Here is a 21846-nt window from a genome sequence, read left to right as displayed (position 1 = left end):
AAGGAAAGTTGCCGGGTCGGGGCTGAGTGGCGGTGCGGGCCAGACTGTGTGTGCGCTCTGCGGTCTGATGTGTGCCGTGTGGGCCAGACTGTGTGAGGGCTCTGCGCGGGAACTGTGCGTGTGGCGTCATCAGTGAATCAGTGAAGTGCAGTTGGTGTGAGTGGCCAAGCGGTGGCGCGCAGCTGATAAGAGAAGATGGCGGTGGCACGCGGCTGATGAGAGAAGATGGCGGTGGCAGAGCGGGACCTTTGTTTTTGGGGTTATGTGAGTGTGTAAGGTGTGGAAATACATACAAGTAAATGTGATGGAGTGGGGTTAGGGCTACCGTAGAGGCAACAATATGGAGTGTGGAGGTATTATGGGGCCGGAAATGCAAGGAAGTGTGTGTGTGGGGCTAGGAGTCCTACTTTTGGGACTGTCCTGCTAAGGAGCCATGTTGTTTAGCGGCACGAAAAGTAGCCTAGGTTTCAATCGCAAGGAATAACTATGTTTCTGGAAAATTTTAGGGAAATCCGTCCAGCCGTTTTAGCGTGATTGAGGAACAAACATCCAAACACACAAACTTATATTAGTAGGATTTTTCCAGGCACTATGGTATAACATCATTTGATGTATAGAATGCTGATTGCAAATCAGACAAAGGATTTACTTCCCAATTGTCAGGTAAATCACACCCACCATCCTACTCGGCTCAAATACACTAGAAAGACAAAAGATTTTGGTCCTTAATTCTTTCACTGCCAAGGATCTCTGCAAATTTTGCACCTCCAGCAGCCAGAGCAATTTCCACAGTTTTGAGATGGAAAAATCAAACCTAAATTGCAACATTAAAAAAAGCATCCAGCCCCCCCCCCCCCATACCTATATATTTTCTTAAGGTAGACACCTACAGCATTGTCTCAATGCCACTTGGTACTGTATATGAACAGGCACCTTCATACAATTTTGATTTAAAATGAATATTTTATGAAATAATGCAAATAAATGTACATTAATTGTTAAAGCGGAAACCAAACAATACATTATATTCACCAAACCTCCTAAAAATAAGAGTTCAACATGTGCAGAGTTCATACATATCACTATGGCCTACATCCACATGCACGTGTCTTCAGAAAACCACCAGAAATGGAAGGAACAAAAATCTGCTTTGAAGCTGGAAATGTTAAATCATCTTATAAAATGTAGGGATTAAACACAGTGAAAAGTAAGTGAACCCTTAAGCCCTATATATTTTTTGAAAGTAGACAACCTGAAGATTACAGGTTATTATAAAAATATTTTTCCCGTACGGTAAACGCTGTAGCGGGAAAAAAAGTCAAAAGTGTCAAACTGCTGTTTTTTTTCACTGTTTTGCCTCTGATAAAAATTTGAATAAAAAGTGATCAAAGTAATAACAATTCCCCAAAATGGAATAACTAGAAAGTACATCACGTCCCACAAAAAAAGACACCTATGCATCCCCATAAATGGAAGTATTAAAAAGTTACAGGTGTCAGAATATGGCGACTTTTAGAAAAAAAAATTTTGGCACAGTTTTGGATTTTTGTTAAGGGATTAAAATGTAAATAAATCAATGTAAAATAGGTATCCCCAGAATTGTGCCAAAACATAGAATACAGGTGACATGTCATTTTGGCTGCACAGTGAATGCCGTAAAAATGAAGCCCATAAGAAAATCGCACAAGTGCACTTTTTCTTCAAATCCACCCAATTCAGAATTTTTTTCCAGCTTCCCAGTAGATTGTACAGAATAATTAATGGTGGCATTGTGAAGAACAATTTGTCCCACAAACATTAAGACCTCATATGGCTCTGAGAGTAGAGAAATAAAGAAGTTATGAGGTTTGGAAGGGAGGGGGGGAGTCAAAAACAAAAAACGAAAATCAAAAAATGCTATCAGTGGGAAGGGGTTAAAGGTGTTTTCCCCATCCAGTGTGTCAGCACTTTTCCTGGAGCAGATCAGATAATATGCAAATGGATGTATACAATGGACTGAGGGTTAGCTGTGTGTTTACATAGAGAGATAACAGACCAGGCTTTATCAGCCTGCTGCCAAGAGCAGTGTAATATAGTATGTGAACATAAATTCATAACGTCATGAGGCCATGTCATTTACCAGGTTAAAAAGTAGCCTACGTGTTAATCAAGGTTACAAACTATCTATGTGCCAGATTTTATTCAAATCTGTTCAGCCGTTTTTGCCTGATTGAGTAACAAACATACAAACACATAAACATACAAACACACAAACTTTCACATTTACAATATTAGTAGGATTGTCACAAATTGTAGGCTCTTGAGGCTAGGGCCCTCAATTCTGCTGTGCCTGTTGGTCACTATTAGTAGTGTACTTGTTTTGTGTACTGTATGTAAACCCGATAATGTACAGAATTCTGGAAATAATAAAATATTATGCACCACAGAATTAATATAATAATGTCCAGTACCATGGAATTAATGATGCTGTAGAAATAATAATAATATTATAACCTGGTTGTAAAACTACAACTCCCAGCATGCATACTTGCTCTCATGTTCTTGGAACTTCAACAGAAGTGAATGGAGTATGTTGGGAGTTAATAGGTTAATAATACATTGCTGAGAGGGCAACACTGACAGATAAAGGAATGACATGGAAAGAAAATTCACTAACATTCCATGCGTTTTGTAGTAATGCTAAAAGTAAAGCTCAATAAAAAAAAACAACATATTGTGGCTTTTATTTCTATTTTACTAGCATAGGGAATTTCAGGGAGACTCTCTGGTTTACATGTCTCCTGTCTCCTGACATAGCGACCTATATACACATTTCCTTCCTTGTTCCTGACATTTGTTCAATATCATCACCTTAACCACATTCATTATAACTCAGTTTTCCACTCCTGACATTTATTTCTAGTTCACATTCGCTCTCTTCACTTAGTTAGAAGCACAACTGTATTTTCAAGAATGTGACATGTCAGAATAATACTAGAGACAGTGATTTATTTCAGCTTTTATTTCTTTCCAACATTCCCAGTGGCTCAAAATTTTATATATATACGTGGTTAGTATTACTGATGGCCTTTTATTATCTCCCTATTGACCAAGCCATTTTTTGCATTTTTCTGTCATAGTAGGAAATTTTAGTTTTTTTTACATTTTTATTTATTTACAGTCCTATGAAAAAGTTTGGGCACCCCTATTAATCTTAATCATTTTTAGTTCTAAATATTTTGGTGTTTGCAGCAGCCATTTCAGTTTGATATATCTAATAACTGATGGACACAGTAATATTTCAGGATTGAAATGAGGTTTATTGTACTAACAGAAGATGCGCAATATGCATTAAACCAAAATTTGACCGGTGCAAAAGTATGGGCACCTCAACAGAAAAGTGACATTAATATTTAGTACATCCTCCTTTTGCAAAGATAACAGCCTCTAGTTGCTTCCTGTAGCTTTTAATCAGTTCCTGGATCCTGGATGAAGGTATTTTGGACCATTTCTTTCTACAAAACAATTCAAGTTCAGTTAAGTTAGATGGTCGCCGAACATGGACAGCCCGCTCTCAAATGATCTGAAAACAAAGATTGTTCAACATAGTTGTTCAGGGGAAGGATACAAAACGTTGTCTCAGAGATTTAACCTGTCAGTTTCCACTGTGAGGAACATAGTAAGGAAATGGAAGACCACAGGGACAGTTCTTGTTAAGCCCAGAAGTGGCAGGCCAAGAAAAATATCAGAAAGGCAGAGAAGAAGAATGGTGAGAACAGTCAAGGACAATCCACAGACCACCTCCAAAGAGCTGCAGCATCATCTTGCTGCAGATGGTGTCACTGTGCATCAGTCAGCAATACAGCGCACTTTGCACAAGGAGAAGCTGTATGGGAGAGTGATGAGAAAGAAGCCGTTTCTGCACGTACGCCACAAATAGAGTTGCCTAAGGTATGCAAAAGCACATTTGGAGAAACCAACTTCATTTTGGAAACAAAGATTGAGTTGTTTGGTTATAAAAAAAAAGGCGTTATGCATGGCGTCCAAAAAGAAACAGCATTCCAAGAAAAACACTTGCTACCCACTGTAAAATTTGGTGGAGGTTCCATCATGCTTTGGGGCTGTATGGCCAATGCCGGCATCGGGAATCTTGTTAAAGTTGAGGGTCGCATGGATTCCACTCAGTATCAGCAGATTCTTGAGAATAATGTTCAAGAATCAGTGACGAAGTTGAAGTTACGCCGGGGATGGATATTTCAGCAAGACAATGATCCAAAACACTGCTCCAAATCAACTCAGGCATTCATGCAGAGGAACAATTACAATGTTCTGGAATGGCCATCCCAATCCCCAGACCTGAATATCATTGAACATCTGTGGGATGATTTGAAGCGGGCTGTCCATGCTCGGCAACCATCTAACTTAACTGAACTTGAATTGTTTGTCCAAAATACCTTTATCCAGGATCTAGGAACTGATTAAAAGCTACAGGAAGCAACTAGAGGCTGTTATCTTTGCAAAAGGAGGATCTACTAAATATTAATGTCACTTTTCTGTTGAGGTGCCCATACTTTTGCACCGGTCAAATTTTGGTTAAATGCATATTGCACATTTTCTGTTAGTACAATAAACCTCATTTCAATCCTGAAATGTTACTGTGTCCATCAGTTATTAGATATATCAAACTGAAATGGCTGCTGCAAACACCAAAATATTTAGAACTAAAAATGATTAAGATTAATAGGGGTGCCCAAACTTTTTCATAGGACTGTATTTATTTAGATTAGATTTTTCAGTCCCGGGCACTAAGAGCATTTGTGAGCTGTAGTAAAAACTATCCGATTACTAAGATGATAAAGGTTTTATAAAGTTATGTCTTCAACTGCATATCAATTATAATCTTTTGAGAAGTTGACAACCCTACGGTATAACTGCCTCGTAGAAGATACATATACTCTGACACATCCTGCTGGTAAATGTAAAATGCATTCAACATTGTTATGTAATTTAAGGTATTTACTTACGAGAGCATCTGGTAAGTGGCATATGAACATGTTGGACCAAGAATGGCACATCCCAGATCTTTTCTCTGCTGCAGAATGAAACAAGGAATATTAATGGGTACCCCACAATTTGTATAGGAGAAATTGTATATTTAGGAGAAAAAACTTACTAAGAGATACTTTAGTTTCTCTACCCCTTCACACCCGCTGGATACACATCCTTGTGTTAGATAGGGAGCTGTGGTATACACGTGGTATTCAACACTCACATTTCGTCCTGCACAGAACATACAACAGTGAACTATTATTTATTTTATCACTTCTAGATACCTATACAACGTATCACTGTTATTTGGATTCACACTGCGTTATTTTTGTAAAAATCCAATGAATATCTTGCTTGTGGAAACCAAGGCTGAAAGCCTGATGCTCTTCTGCCATAGTTTATGCCAGGTTGGCACACACTGATCATCCCCTCACCAAATGCATTTTTTGGAAAAACAGGTAAAGAAATAATCTCTTATTTCATATTATTAGTTTGCTGTTGGTTTGGAAATACTAATACAAAATTCTGAAAATTGCCTCGTGAAGGTGGCTCGTCTAGATGGCTAGTCCCATCTGTATACCTATAGGTATAAATCTGCCCAATATTTCAGCTTCATAGTGTGTTTGCAATTAGAGTATGGGTTAATAATGTGCCCAAATTTTGCTAATTTCTGGTGCTATTATATTGCACCTTCTTTTATATATATATGATGTGGCTTAGATCAAAAGGGTATAGTTTATAGGTACCACAATTTTTGCACCATTGGATAGGAGTATTTCTGAGGCAATGTGGATGTACTTATTTAAAAGAGTTGTGTATTAAAGAATATATAAGATTAAAGTGAATTGCATCCTGTTTTATCTAGGTTAGTTCAAATTCTGTGCTTACTAGCAATATATAGTATCATTGTAGAGATGGAGTTCTGTTATCTGATATGAGCTCAGAATTGCCTTATCTAACCATATGATGATACAATTTGGCATATGGATGTATTATTGAGTTAACAGTTAATATGGAATGAGCTTCTAAGCTCCCCCAGTTATGTAGAACCACTAACCCCAAAGCACTTTTCATGTCTATTGCCCACCAGTGGAATTGTATCTAAGGCTCTACCACCAGGACCCCTGCTGTACCGAGAAAAAGTGACTACAGGTAATAACAATGCCATATTGCTCACCCGTCATATGAATAGCACTACCTAAACCCATCTCTACACCCTATAGAGGATTTCCAGAAATGAGGCGCCACCATGAGACCGAACAGACACAGGCAGAGACAGGTGAGTATGCTTTAGACAATCTCTTTAAAGGGGCTGTCAGGGCCTAATTTATTTATGGCCATTTCACTGGTCCCTCATACTGTATGGGGAACAGTGCTGGGTTCATTATATTGTGTTGGAGCAGTGGTGAGGGCTAACATCCTGTAGGTGGTGGTGGTGGGGCATTAAATTGTTTGGGCATATTAAAGGGGTTGTCCAGGCTCAATTATTTTTATGACCTATCCTCTGGATAGGCCATAAATACCTGATCGCTAGGAGGCTGATATGCGGCCCCATCTACTGTACAGAGCCATTTCCAGAGCCCAGGGCCGGAAACAGAAAGCTCCATCCGCTGTATAGTAGCCTGGCACTTTCATTGTAATTAGTTCCTACTGACTTCAATATGTGCTGAGCGGCAGTGAAGGTACCCGGCTAATACACAGTGGACAGAGCTTTTTGCTTCTGGCTCCATTTTGTGTACAGAATGGGCACAGTAAGTGGCTCCGTACAGCTGATTGGTCTGACGGCTGGGTATTGGCCACCTACAGATCAGGTATTTATGGCCTATCCTGAGGATCAACCATAAAAAATTATGCCTGGATAACCCCTGTAATATACCCTCTAATGCCCCACACTTTAAAGAGGTGTATATATATATATATATATATATATATATATATATATATCTACACACACATATTTGCTTATAATTAGTTCAGGGAAGTGAAAAACAAAACAAAAATAAATAAAAACCTCACCTGTCCCCAGTGTTCTTCCAGCATGTTCTGGTCCTGCAATTCTGCTGGTAGTCACATGCAAGACTGGAACACGCTAGAAGACACTGGAGACAGGAGAGTATGCTTGTGTGCTAAAAAAAAAAATAATTAAAAACTGGCATACAAGCCATAAAAAAGTAATTATTTTGCACAAGTGAAAATTTTTGCTAAAAAATTAGCGACTTTTTGAGTTTTGCATTTTTATAATCAGTTAGTCATTTTTATCTTCATTTACTCCAGCTTTCTAGTATTAATCATGCCAGAAGTTTAGCCAGCAAGGATCTGATGTGGAGCTCTGTTTAGGCACATGGACCCCAGAGGATGCGACTAATTTATAACGATGCGTGTACATCATTATAAATTAGGCGCAAAAATCTGTCAGTGGAAACCATTGTACTTGATAAATCAGCCATGACTCCTGTCATGTGGATCACCATGTCGCCCTGTGACTCTTTCACTCATGTTAGTGAATGGAGTCGGAATGCAACCTGAGGGTCCCAATGCGACTCCATTCACTAAAGTGTGAATGAGTCCCAAGGTGACACAGCGATCTTTGGTTGCATAACGGAAGTTATAGTGTAGCCATAGCCTTATGCTATACTCCACACCTGTGGCAAGCGCTCCATCATACAGGTCCGCCACGGGACCCAAATGACGGAGAGGCGGACTGTGAAAATGGCAATTGCACATGGACACCAACATACCCCATTAACTATAATAAGGTCTACTGGGTGTCTGTCATTTTCAAACTGAAAGAGGCGGACAGAAAAGTACTCGTTGATTTCTGTGACTTAGGTATTGTTATGCTAGAGCCCTAGAGCAGGCACCAGCATAACAATACAGTGGGAAACTGTACAGTAGGGAATACAACTCTCAACATATCCAGAGCATCTGGAGCTGCTGGGGGTTGTAATTCTCAGAGGGGGTTAATGCAGTTGAAAGATTTGAGTGCAAAAGAGGGGGAAAAGCTGTTTTGTGTGTGTAACTGTGTAAATAGTAGTTACTTTCCCACTGCTGATCTGAGCTCCTCTGCTAAATCCTGCCACCACACATAGCATCAGGATATCAGTGATGCTAGCAGCAACAACCTGCAATTGGATTGGCTCCAGAGGCTGCCCTTCAGGATCCAAGCTACAGAGGGCGGGCCCACAAGAACGTAAGGACTGTCTCCTGCTGCTGCGCTACGCCAGCTGTTTCATGCAGCCTGATCCGGCCCCCGACCACTATTAGTCCTCATTTTGCCAATGCAAATGCATTAGTCAGGGGCCTGTTCAGGATGGTCAGGAGCCAGAATGGGATGGTCAGGGGCCAATTGGGCCCCTGAACATCCCAATTGGGCTCCTGGCCAATGTATTTGTATTGGAAAAATGTGGATTAAGAGTCAGGCTCGGGGCCCACTGGGAGAGTCACCAGATCCCTGGTGGGCCAGTCTGAGCCTGTTACTGTATTATATGTTTACTGAAAATATATGGCCCATTTTAGCACTTTCTTATTTTTTTGACCCCCTCACTCAATACTATGCTTTTGGCGCATTGTATTTTGATTTTTTAATATAATAAAGTTGCGCTGATTACTTTATTTTTGAGTTTTGTGTGAATGTTTGATGTTCCTGTTGTGTGCATGTGACAACACTTATTAACAACACATATTAAAGTTGTCACCTGTGGCATCTAAACTGTTTGTTAATTTATAACTATTGCGATTTGTGACTAATTTGGTTTATGACTGTTGTAAACCCACCACAACTTCTCCTTTCTCACTTCTCATATTTCCTGTCACATACCTGTGACATCAGATGGGTGATATTAAGACAAGTCATAAAAAAAGACAACAGAAAACAGTAAAATCCAGCACTGACTCCACTTGCTTATAGATTAAAATCCGTACTTTATTAGTAGAGTGTCATTCTCCAAATTAAAATTGTATTTGTGTGTATATATATATATATATATATATATATATATATAGTCCCAAGTGCAGATTCGGGTAGGGCTTAATCCTACGCGTTTCGAGGAGAGATCCTCTTAATCATGGCTTAATCTGCTGAGCGTTACATCGATCTATATATACAAGTTAAAACTGATGTTAACCCCTTAAGGACCAGGCCATTTTTTGGTTTCGCATTTTCGTTTTTCCCTCCTCACATTTCAAGAGCCATAACTTTTTCATTTTTCAGTTCACAGAGTCACATGGTGGCTTATTGTTTGCGGGACAAATTGTACTTTGTAATGGCACCATTCAATATGCTGTGCAATGTACTGGGAAGCTGGAAAAAAATTCAGAATGAGGCGCAATTGGAGAAAAAATGCATTTGCGCCATTTTCTTATGGGTTTAATTTTTACAGCATTCACTGTTTGGTACAAATGACATGTTACCTGTGTTCTACGTGTCAGTACAAACGCGGTGATACCAAATTTATATAGTATTTGAAATTTTGTGATACTTTTAAAAAAATGATAAACTTTGCAAAATAGAAAAAAAAATTTGTGTCATCATGTTCTAACACCTGTAACTTTTTCATATTTCCATGTATGGAGCTGGTTGTGGTGTCTTTTTATGCGGGACAAGATGACGTTTCTATTGATACCATTTGGGGAAAGATCCGATGGTTTGATCACTTTTTATTCAATTTTTTATAGGAGGCAAAGTGTTGAAAAAAACGCTTTTTGGCTGTTTTTATTTTTTTTGCCGCTACGCCGTTCGCAGTACGGGATAAATGTTTTAATATTCTAATAGTTCAGGCATTTTGGAGCGCAGGGATACCTAATATGTTTATGTTTAATGTTCTTTAATTACTTTTATAGCTGATCTAGGGAAAGGGGGGTGATTTGAACTTTTATATTTTTTTTATTTTTTTAATACTTTTAAAAACTTTTTTTTTTTTCTTCTGTTACATTTATGATCAGACCCCTTAGGTACCTTGAAACCTAGGGAGTCTGATCGCTCATACTATTCACTGCAATACTAGAGTATTGCAGTGAATAGGAAAATCGCAGCACTTCTATTAGACAATGCCTCTGGCATCGTCTAATAGATCTAGTGCAGAGACAAGCCTGGAAGCCTTCAATAGGCTTCCGGCTGTCATAGCAACCGATCACCGCCCTCTTGTGACGTTCAGGAGGGCGGCGATCGGCAAAACATGGCGGCGCCCATGCCGCCGGCACCGTTTACATACTGCGGTCACGTTTGACCGCAGTGTGTAAAGGGTTAACAGCAGCGATCGGCTCGGGCACCGACCGCTGCTGTTAGTGGCAGGTCCTGGCTGTATTATACAGCCAGCATCTGCCGTGTATGGAGCGAGCTCAGCGTGTGAGCTCGCTCCATACATCCCCATGCGACCCATGACGTACAGTTACGTCAAGGGTCGCTAAGGGGTTAAAAGATTGGCCCCTCCCGTCTGTACTTGGACGGAAATTCAATTACATGCTCCTTATACATCAGATGTTAGATTAATGACATCATATGAACACGTGACAAATGAACCAAAGAACACAAACAAAATTGAATAAGCAAATGAATGTATAAAATCTCCAGAGTACATTGGTTATGATAATACCATTAACACGAATAAATAGATATTACGAAGACTTGAGTCCGAAGTTTATTGGGTATCTCCTGCATGCGTGCTAGAATGAATTCATTTCAAAAATAGTCCTTTTATAATCAGAAATATAAACCATGATGGATTTCACAATCAGGTTATGCATTACAACACCATACAGTATTCATATGCATATTTCTCCTCTTTATTATTGGGTTTACTGTATATACTAGCTGCTCCCGATTGAATCAATTCCTCACGCTTGCGCCTTTTATCAGATTTCAAAATGCTTTTACTAAATATGGTTAGTACGGCTTCTTGCGCATGCGTAATGTTAACTGTCCCATTTTAAAGATGGACCCTATGGACCAAGTGCGCAAGCGTATTACTTCTGAAGCCAAATAGATGTTAGTAATAGACCCTGACTAAATATGGTGTTTATAGCTTCTTGCGCATGCATAATAAAGATTGTCCCTTCTAAAAGATGGACCTTATATGTCAAGTGCGCATGTGTATTATTTCTAGAGCCGTGTGGATGCTGATAGTGGGATCATTATATTAGGTAAGTACAGTGGCGTAACTAGGAATGGCAGGGCCCCGTGGCGAACTTTTGACATGTGGCCCCCCCCGACACCGAAGATCTTGACCGAGTCCCTCCTACGCATTCCTGCGCGCTCTATTATGACCAATAGTGGACTCTGCACACAGTATTATGCCCCATAGTGGCCCCTGCACACAGTATTATGCCCCATAGTGGCCACTGCACACAGTATTATCCCCCATAGTGGCCCCTGCACACAGTATTATGCCACATAGTGGCCCCTGCACACAGTATTATGTCCCATAGTGGCCCCTGCACACAGTATGTCCCATAGTGGCCCCTGCACACAGTATTATGCCCCATAGTGGCCACTGCACACAGTATTATGCCCCATAGTGGCCACTGCACACAGTATTATCCCCCATAGTGGCCCCTGCACACATTATTATGCCCCATAGTGGCCCCTGCACACAGTATTATGCCCCATAGTGGCCACTGCACACAGTATTATGTCCCATAGTGGCCCCTACAGGACTAAATACTGTCACATCACCCGCTGACCGCTATACCAGGACAATTGTGGATAAAAAATCTGGTCATGTGCATTACAATTTAGTAACTCCATGTGCCTCATATTAATAGCAGTTAACCCCATCATGTCCCTCACATTAACTCTTGTGTACCTCACATAAGAGTTACTAATATGTGAGAGACATGGAGATAATAATAAAGTATCTTCATTATTATTATTACCCCCATATGTCTCACATATTAGTAACTCTTATGGTGAGGCACACAGGGGTTAATGTGAGGGACATGATAGGGTTAACTTCTATTAATATGAGGCACATGGAGTTACTAAAACAAAAGTAATCACCCCAAATGCCTGATATTAATAAGTATAGTAACCCCAGTACGTACCTGTGGACCTGTTTTCTTTCTTTAGTTTCATTTTCCTGGAGCAGCTTCTTCTTCTCCTCTTGAGTACAGGACGGCAGGGATAAGCCCCGCCTCCTGGGCTCTCCTCAGCCCCCTCATTGGTGGGCAGAGGACAGGCAGAGAAAGGGAGGGGGGGAGAGAGGGGGAGGGGGAGCGTCCTGAAGCGGTGAGAGGAGCCAGACCTGCAGCTCCTGTGTGTCAGCCGTTGCTGCAGCTTCGGGGCCCCCTGTTGGTGGAAATTATTCCACCAACAGGGGGCCCCGATCATTATACTCGGGGGTCTGAAAAGACCTCCGAGAATAATGATAGCAGTGGTAGCAGCTGTCACCGGGCCCCTAATGTCCCGGGCCCTGTGGCAGCTGCCTCTAATTTGGTACTTGGAAAAAACCCAGTCTATTTTACAATCAATTGCAACAACTTATGTGAAACTAATGAGAAAAAAATGTATATCAGTAGAAAAAAGCTAAGTCTGAACTATAATTCATCCCTAATGGGTGTCTTATTTTTAATGTAAAGATCCAAAATGCCTCTCTCTTCAATAATTGTCATTGCCAGTTATCCCACCTTGGGGGTCGACTGACTGCTTCAATGGCATTGAAATGAAAAGAGGTTAGTTTGCTATTGTGTATATTGCAAAAATGTTTTGATACTCCCGATTTTCTCACAGTATCCCTATTAGTACTACAGAGATGTTCAGAAATTCTAGTTCTTAGATTTCTTGTTGTACAGCTCACGTAATGTAATCTGCAGGCCTCACATGTGATTAAATAAACAACATGATCTGTATTACAAGTAATGTAAGTATTTTTCGGACTATAAGACGCACCTAGGTTTTAGAGGAGGAAAATAGGGGAAAAAAAATTTGAAGCAAAAACTGGTAAAATCCTATTAATATTATAAATGTGAAAGTTTGTGAGTTTGTGGGTTTGTGGGTTTGGATGTTTGCATGTTCGGATGTTTGTTCCTCAATCACGGAAAAAACGCTCCACCGATTTGGCTGAAATTTTCCACAAACATAGTCATTACACTCGATTAAACAATAGGCTACTTTTCGTCACAATAGCGCACATACGTTTGTGCCAGGACCCCCACAAAACCCAAACTCACACCACCATCTCTGCAATCTCACACACTTTGGACCATAGCAAGCCCCAAAATTCATATTGCCCTCTACAGCCTCGCCCCTAACCCCACACAATCTCATATACATAGACTTTACCACTTTGCCCCTCCCCTTAACGATACTCCAGGAGGCTCTCTTTAACGCTCTGGAGCAGCCATGCTTGCCGACCCCCACCGCTCTGACAAGCCGCGACACCGCCCACCCATGTCAATACCCCTAGGCGGTCTAATAAATGCAAAAAAAAAAAAGTTTAAAAAAAGTAAAAAAAATATAAAAAAATAAATAAAAAGGATTAAAAATTCCAATCACCCCCCTTTCCCTAGAACACATATAAAAGTAGTTAAAAACTGTGAAACATATACATGTTAGATATCCCCACGTCCGAAATCGCCCGCTCTACAAAGCTACACAAATATTTTTCCTGTTCGGTAAACGCTGTAGCGGGAAAAATGGTCAAAAGTGCCAAACCGCCATTTTTTCACTGTTTTGATTCTGATAAAAATTTGAATAAAAAGTGATCAAAGCAATAACATTTCCCAAAAATGGTAGAACTACAAAGTACACCCGGTCCCACAAAAAAAGACACCCTATACATCCCTGTACACGCACGTATAAAAAAGTTACGGCTGTCGGAATATGGCGACTTTTCAAAAAATAATTTTTTAACACAGTTTTGGATTTTTTTTAAGGGGTCAAAATGTAAATAAAACGATATAAATTTGGTATCCCCGGAATCGTAACGAAACACAGAATATAGGGGACATGTCATTTTGGTTGCACAGTGAATGCCATAAAACCAAAGCCCGTAAGAAAGTCGCAGAAATGCATTTTTTCTTCAAATCCCCCCCATTCTGAATTTTTTCCCTGCTTCCCAGTACATTATATAGAATAAATAATGGCGGCATCATGAAGAAAAATTTGTCCCGCAAAAATTAAGACCTCATATGGCTCTGGGAGCGGAGAAATAAAAAAGTTATGGGGTTTAGAAGGAGGGGAGTCAAAAACGAAAATCAAAAAATGCCATCGGTGGGAAATGGTTAACTTCAAATACTTCTGTCCCAAAGTCACTATGTAAAGTTTCTCACAACACCGTATATATAGCAGCTCAAATACAAAGTAACTTCAACACAAAAGTCTCACGTATTCTCTGAATTACAGAAAAAACAAGATACAATGTTACATTTCATATCCCATACCTTACACACAGTACGAAAACCTTACCTGCACCTGTATATACCCACTGCTACAATCACCGCAGACGAAGTCGCGGGTACCAGCTAGTATTTAATATATGGGAGTTGTAGTTTTGCAACAGCTGCAAGGCCACATTGACAGGTGACCCTGCAGCTGTACGGGGATGCATAGAGCGTTTTTTTTTGCGGGGCCAGCTGTACTTTTTAGTTATACCATTTTGGGGATATCTATTGCTTAGATCACCTTGTATTGAAAAAAAAACAGGAGGTGATTTAGAACTTTTATTTATTTCATATTTTTAAAGCTTTTTTTTTTTTTTTTACTATTTTATTCCCCCCCCGGGGGCTTGAACCTGCGGTCACTTGATCGCAAGTCCCATAGACGGCAATACAACTGTATTGCCGTCTATGGGACATTCTGTATATTAGTATTACGGCGGCTGGTCATAGAGACCAGCTGTAATACTAATACAGCAGTGACAGGCCGGGGAGCCTCATTAGGCTCCCGGCTGTCACCCGGACAGGTCGGCTCCTGCGATATCGCCGCGCAGGAGCCGGCCTGCAACTCTACAGGTACGGGGCCGGTGGGGACCGGCCCCGGGGGAGAAGGGGCCACCGATACTGACCCGGCATCCGTTGTACTAGAGAGGCAGATGCCGGGGAGGGATAGACGCCGGGGCCTGAGACATCGCTACGATCCTCTGCCCTTCATGAAGCCAGCGGCGGGGGGATGGAGGAGCCCCTGCCGCTGCTGGCTTCATGCAGGGCAGAGGAGCGCAGCGATGTCTCAGGCCCCGGCACCTGTAATGGCGTCTATCACTTGCCGGCTTCCGCCTCTCTATTACAGCGGATGCCAGGCGCCACCTTCAGACTATAAGACGCACCCTTCTTTTCTCCAAAAATTTTAGTCTTATAGTCCGAAAAATACGGTATATGTTTTAGTGCTGTAAAATACAGTAAAAGTCAACATTTTTTTGACATAGCGACATACACTGCATCTGGTGCTACTACATTTATGCGAACCTTTAACTCTTTCTCTTCCATTATGTAATATTTGATTTGATGAAAAGTAACTAGGGAATAATTAATTCCTCAAGGTTCTACCCCTCCTTGCTACAAAATTGCAACCTTCCTTTAAGATGTTATTTAAAACTTCATCTTGTCTCAGAATTGTTAAATTATTTTTAATGATGTTAATGATGTCCTTATAATTGGTGCTATAGGAGGTAGAGAAATACATTTCTCTTGATTTATCCACTTGTTTATGTGCTTCCATATCTTGTAAGTGCACCGGCATCCAGTTGCGCACTCCACTCCGGATTAGGCCCAATGAATGGGAGTGTCTTCAGGCCGAATCGCGAGGAGAATCGGCCTGAAGAATGAGCATGTCCATTCTTTTTTCCAGGAGCCGTTTTTGGTCATGATTTTTTCCAGCTCGTCTTTTTGGTCAGGATTTTGAGGTGAATTCGGCCTCAAAATCCTGACCAAAAAACTCTGTGTGAACTTACCCTTAAACTGCATGCTGAGGCACAATAAACAGGCACTTGTCTGCTCATCTGGGCCATAGTTTCAGCATTAATAGGATGGAAGATGGTGACAGCCATGTAAATATGACAGCTTTCTTGTCTGCACAAACTTTGCACTGTATGTGCACTGAAAGAAAATAAGGCCACGGACAGCTGAAAAAGTGGTCATTTGAGTAAATGTCATTAATACCACCATTCTGCTTCCTATGTATGCTGGGACCACAGCTCTACATTGTTTACAAAGTATACAAGTTAAGAATGGGAGTATTGCTTATTATGCCACAATAAAGAAAGTTGTAGAATGAACTATTAATGTAAAAAAACAAGACGTCAGCAGTTATGTGCTCACGTAATAGGCGTCAGAACGCTATTTATGTCTAAGGAAAACTCCCTAGAAGTCAAAGTAACTTCAGTGAATGTTAAAGGGATTTTCCTACAAATAAAACCAATTTTAAATTTATAGACAATAAAAGTTTTTTAAATATAAGTGAAAAAATATCCAGAGTTGTAAAGAGTTTCTCTGACCAGCTTGGTCACGACAGTCTGTTATCTAAATCAGTTGCCAAAGAGTACAACCATGACAGTACGAACTTTCTACCATCTGGCACTTTCAGAATCCATGCAGGAACACTACACTACAAAAAGGAAATCATGGCTGGGTTTCTGACAAGTGCCAACTAGGGTTGAGCAATCGGGAAAGATCAGATCGCGATCGGCAATCGAGCAAATTTCACGATTGCAATCGGCTGGAAAATGATCAAAAATCGGATTTTAAAAACGACCCTGAAATCTCAAGATCGGCTCAACCCTATTCACGTACATATCACAAATGGGGTTGAGCGATTGGGATCGGGAAAGATCGTATCCCGATCGGCGATCGAGCAAATTTCACGATTGGGATCGGCTGGAAAATGATCGAAAATCGGATTTAAAAACGATCCTGAAATCTCAAGATTGGCTTAACCCTAGAGCCAACAAATAGAAGGTTCCTTCATTCATGATAGGATACATTGGCAACTAAGTTAACAAATTGTCATAACGAAGGAGAATAGAGAAAATCACTGCTAAATTTTTAATTCCTTATATTTGTTTAACTTTCATTTGTCTTGAAATTCCTTTTAAAGCTGAGGCCCCTCTTTGCAAAAACGTAGTGTTTTTTACAGTCCCTGCAAAATTGGATGGGAATCTGGCTAATCCCATCCAGAGATTGGGGGGGGGGGGGGGGGGAGTCAGCTGCAGAAAAGCTTGTCAATTCTACCTACAAAAATGCTGGAAGTGTTTCCACAGTTTTTTTTGGATGTGGCTCACTACGTGGGGCCTTAGACCCTTACAGTTGAGTTGTATGATTCCAACCCAGAAAAATAATCATTGCACGATGATGGAATCTGTATGTGTTGTTTTTGCACATAATGGGGGAAATATATTATTATTCTATACCAGTTTTCTGGCATAATAAAGCCACAGGTTTCTGACTTTTTGAATGATAGTTTTGACAACTTTTGCAACTGGCATTTTGTGTTGCCTACACCACTTTCCCAAAAAGTGGGCATGCTTGAGACGGGGCCATCAAATCTCCCCACTGTGTGATGAACAGGTGAATCCTTGGTGGGCCCACAGAATATTATACTTACTGTACAGATAGACAGCATACAACATCTTAACCAATCTATGCAACCATATAATAAACCTGGTAAACTACTCAAATCTCCCTAACTTATTATTATAGTAAAGCCTTGGGTGGCTGAGATGACATTTAGCATTTTGCAGGGGCAAGTATCCTGATTCCTCAGACACCATCTTCTCAGTCTCACTTCAGATGCTACTTGAGGACTACTGCTTTCTAAGCATATATCCTTGGCTCACACAGCTATAAGGGCCCTAGTCTAAGCACATGAGCAAGCGTGCTTCTGCTGTGGGGCAAAGTTTGCAGCAAATACTAGGCAGTGAACTACTACTGAACAAATGTGTGTGCGTGAAATCTTAGGAATTTGCAAGTAATATCTGGTCAGTCACTGGAGCCTATACAGCATAGGTCTGTACAATTCTATATACTACTGTAAAAACTCAATGCATGTAAACATAACCTTTTACTTAGTGTATCATGAAGATACTTTTGAAGGTAATTTGCTTATCTGTATTAAACAATTATAATCAATATAAGGAGAGGTATGTAGCAGAGATAACCTACTATAAATGATCAATCCCGTGTAGTTTTATGGTTCTGTATAGAAGCCATGCTCTATACAGAGTTCTAAATCCTTTCTCAGTTTGATTTTCTTTGTCTGCTATAGGATGATTTCAAATATTACATTTTTTGGGGATATAAATCTAAAGAATATTAGAGCCTATTATACATGTCAGTGGTTTGAAACTTTCTATCGAGTTTCTGGAACTATTTTAGCTATTACGTTAAGAAATATTCCACATTTTTACACAATGGTCACATTAGTGCCTATATATATATATATATATATATATATATATATATATATATACATATATCCTACTAATATTATAAGTGTGAAAGTTTGTGTGTTTGGATGTTTGTGAGTTTGGATGTTTGTTCCTCAATCACGCTAAAACGCCTGGACGGATTTGCGTGCAATTTTCCACAAACATAGTTTTCCCTTAGGATTGAGTCACAGGCTACTTTTGGTGCCACTAAACAACATGGCTTCCTAGCAGGAGACTCACAAAAGCAGGACTCCTAGCCCCAGCTATAGACTCACACACACTGCCTGGCATTTCCTGCCTCAACCTGCCTGCACACTCCTTACTGTCACCTCAGGAGTAGCCCTCACTCTACTCACTCACATTTACATATAGCTTTCCACTATAAAACACATCACATTGTCTGTATCATTACATAAACAATACACTACACTCACTACATACACAATACAACACATCACATTGTCTGTATCATACATACACAATACAACACATCACATTGTCTGTATCACTACATACACAATACAACACATCACATTGTCTGTATCATACATACACAATACAACACATCACATTGTCTGTATCACTACATACACAATACAACACATCACATTGTCTGTATCACTACATACACAATACAATACATCACATTGTCTGTATCACTACATACACAATACAACACATCACATTGTCTGTATCATACATACACAATACAACACATCACATTGTCTGTAGCACTACATACACAATACAACACATCACATTGTCTGTAGCACTACATACACAATACAACACATCACATTGTCTGTATCACTACATACACAATACAACACATCACATTGTCTGTAGCACTACATACACAATACAACACATCACATTGTCTGTATCACTACATACACAATACAACACATCACATTGTCTGTAGCACTACATACACAATACAACACATCACATTGTCTGTATCACTACATACACAATACAACACATCACATTGTCTGTATCACTACATACACAATACAACACATCACATTGTCTGTATCACTACATACACAATAAAACACATCACATTGTCTGTATCACTACATACACAATATAACACATCACATCACATTTGCTAGCCCACCAAACTTTTTCAAGCACTTTTACAGTTTCACACGTCTGTGTCCGCCCAATTCTCAAATCACCGCAGACGAAGTCGCGGGTAAAAGCTAGTACATATATATATTAAAGTTTTTACAAACAGATCTCAGTATAGCTGTGTTAAGCTGATCATTGTCTTTTTGTAGGTGTTATACAAAAATAAACATATATTGTTCAATTAACCTACAGATAAATACAGATTATTTTAGTGACATTATAGTTTTCAGTGGAATTGTGAGCTGTTCTGCTGTATCCGGCTAAACATACAAGAACACATCATGTATATGTGAGATTTTGATACAAAATATACTTTTTGATCAAGGTGTCATATTGAAATTAGACTTGGTTCTTAATCCTTGAGAAAAGTTTTGGTCTTAGGCTAAGGCATCACGTAGTGAAGTGCAGCAAAAAAAAAGAAAAAAGAAAAAAAAAGAAATGCATTGTGGTTTTTTTCTGTAGTTTTCCTCTGTGGACTTTCTGCCCCTATTATACCTACATGGAAAATGCTATCGTTTCCAGGCGTAAAATTGACATGATGTTATTTTCAAAAATATTGAAATTTATAAAAAAGAAGAAAAATAGGGATGGGCACTCACCAATCAATAGACGAACGATCTTCTGTAAAATAAATCCTTTATTGGGTACATGGATAAAATTCAGAGAGTGAGTGACAGCATATTGGCAGAAAAAATGGCAACAGCCGTTTCGCGTCTACACTGACGCTTTTTCAAGCCTAGAATGCCAATATGCTGTCACTCCCTCTCTGAATTTTATCCATGTACCCAATAAAGGATTTATTTTACAGAAGATCGTTCGTCTATTGATTGGTGAGTGCCCATCCCTATTTTTCTTATTTTTTATAAATTTCAATACACTTGTTTTCTTGGGATTTTTTCGGTGCACACAACTAATTATAATCAGCATTTTTGCCGTACACAGAGTTAAACACAAAAAGGGAACCGCATTACCACGTTTTATATAGGATTCTCGTCACAGAGCTGTGCCGCCTTCTTTTTCCTTTTCTTCTTTTTTTTATATTATTTTCAAAAATGTTAATTTAAAGTGCCAATGGGACTAGCCAGAATTCCAACCACTTTGCAGGTACTATAAAATACTGCGTTTTTTTTTTTTGCTGCGGCATTTCCAGCGCTTCCTTTTCGCAATGCAGGACTTCAACCTTCATGTGTTTTTTTTCTATTCATAAAACAAAAGTTAAGCTAAGACCTACGTAACAAGCCACAGCAGAAAAAAACGCTGCATAAAAAGACCACGGTGGAAAGTTTTGACATGACAGGTTTATAGAATGTATTGGTTAGATTACACAGAAGGGCTATAGTATGTAAAATGATTATTTTAATTATACATGGCATCACAATATTCTTGAAATAAAGCATATTTTAAATACATAATAAAAAGAGAATAAATGATAAATGGAATAGTTCATACCTGTCTTCTCTAGGTCCTTTCGAAGCACTGACAGGCCAAGTTCTACAGCTTCTTTAATATAGTCTACATTCCATTCTGTTGATGTGTCATTTAGTATAATCATGTTTAGAGTGTAGTTGCCTTTCCTGCACATTGAAATTACCAGTGATGGCAGCCATAGAATATGTATGAACAGATATATCACTGACTTCACCATCTTTCTTCAACCATGTCCTATCAAAAATTCGCTAGGATGTCACGGATGCTCTCAGAAAAACAGAGCTACTAGGACAGCAGTGATTACAGATCACTTCTTTACACTCCCATCTACACATTGTCTGGTCACACATTAACAACAGTAGATAACAAAAAGGTTGCTTCTGTATTTCATGTTATATTTGTACAGAGAGAGGTAAGAGCCATTACACTTTGGCAGAAAAGTGGCCATGCCAATAAACACTACTTTTAATTACTGTGCCAAGGAAAACTGGAAGACTATAGTCATAAAGAACTCATAAAAATGGCGACTACCAAATGCAGCAATGACAAAACAGATGTTAGATTAGATACTGTAGGACTAAGGATGAATCAAATTAATGAACCAAGGCACAGTTTATAAAAGGCGTTTACTACTACTAAATTTGCTTTTAAACCATGTTTATGCTGTCGCTGAGGCTGTTAGTGGTCATCAACTTTTAGGCTAAGGCTGCAGATTTTCTCTTCTTATTATAACTATATGAAAAACACCAGAGCTTCCGAAGGTATAATTGGCGTGCTGTGATTTTCCAAAATGCAGATGATTTTGAAAATGCAACTTTTCCGCTGCGGATTGTTTGTTATGTAGGAACATCAGCTTTTGACTCTGTTTGCTCCACACCATGATCTGTAACTCTTCATTTTAGGT

The 21846-nt window shown here is 39.6% G+C and overlaps 1 protein-coding gene across 1 annotated transcript in view; it reads right to left on the bottom strand.

The window, feature by feature from the left end:
* GUCY2C (guanylate cyclase 2C) overlaps window positions 1–21159 on the bottom strand; it is a 111176-nt gene extending 90017 nt beyond the window's left edge. The window contains exons 1-3 of the mRNA XM_075286331.1: window positions 20964–21159; window positions 5153–5259; window positions 5004–5071 (exon numbers count right to left, since the gene is read on the bottom strand). Coding sequence (XP_075142432.1) covers window positions 5004–5071; window positions 5153–5259; window positions 20964–21159 — 371 coding nt within the window. The remainder of the gene's footprint in view (window positions 1–5003; window positions 5072–5152; window positions 5260–20963) is intronic.
* Between the last annotated feature and the right edge of the window lie 687 nt (window positions 21160–21846).

The sequence above is a fragment of the Leptodactylus fuscus genome, chromosome 9 (assembly GCF_031893055.1).
Source record: "Leptodactylus fuscus isolate aLepFus1 chromosome 9, aLepFus1.hap2, whole genome shotgun sequence".
Classification (NCBI taxonomy): Eukaryota; Metazoa; Chordata; class Amphibia; order Anura; family Leptodactylidae; genus Leptodactylus; species Leptodactylus fuscus.
The sequence above is the reverse complement of the archived record's forward strand: the minus strand, read 5'-3'. Positions and strand labels throughout refer to the sequence as shown.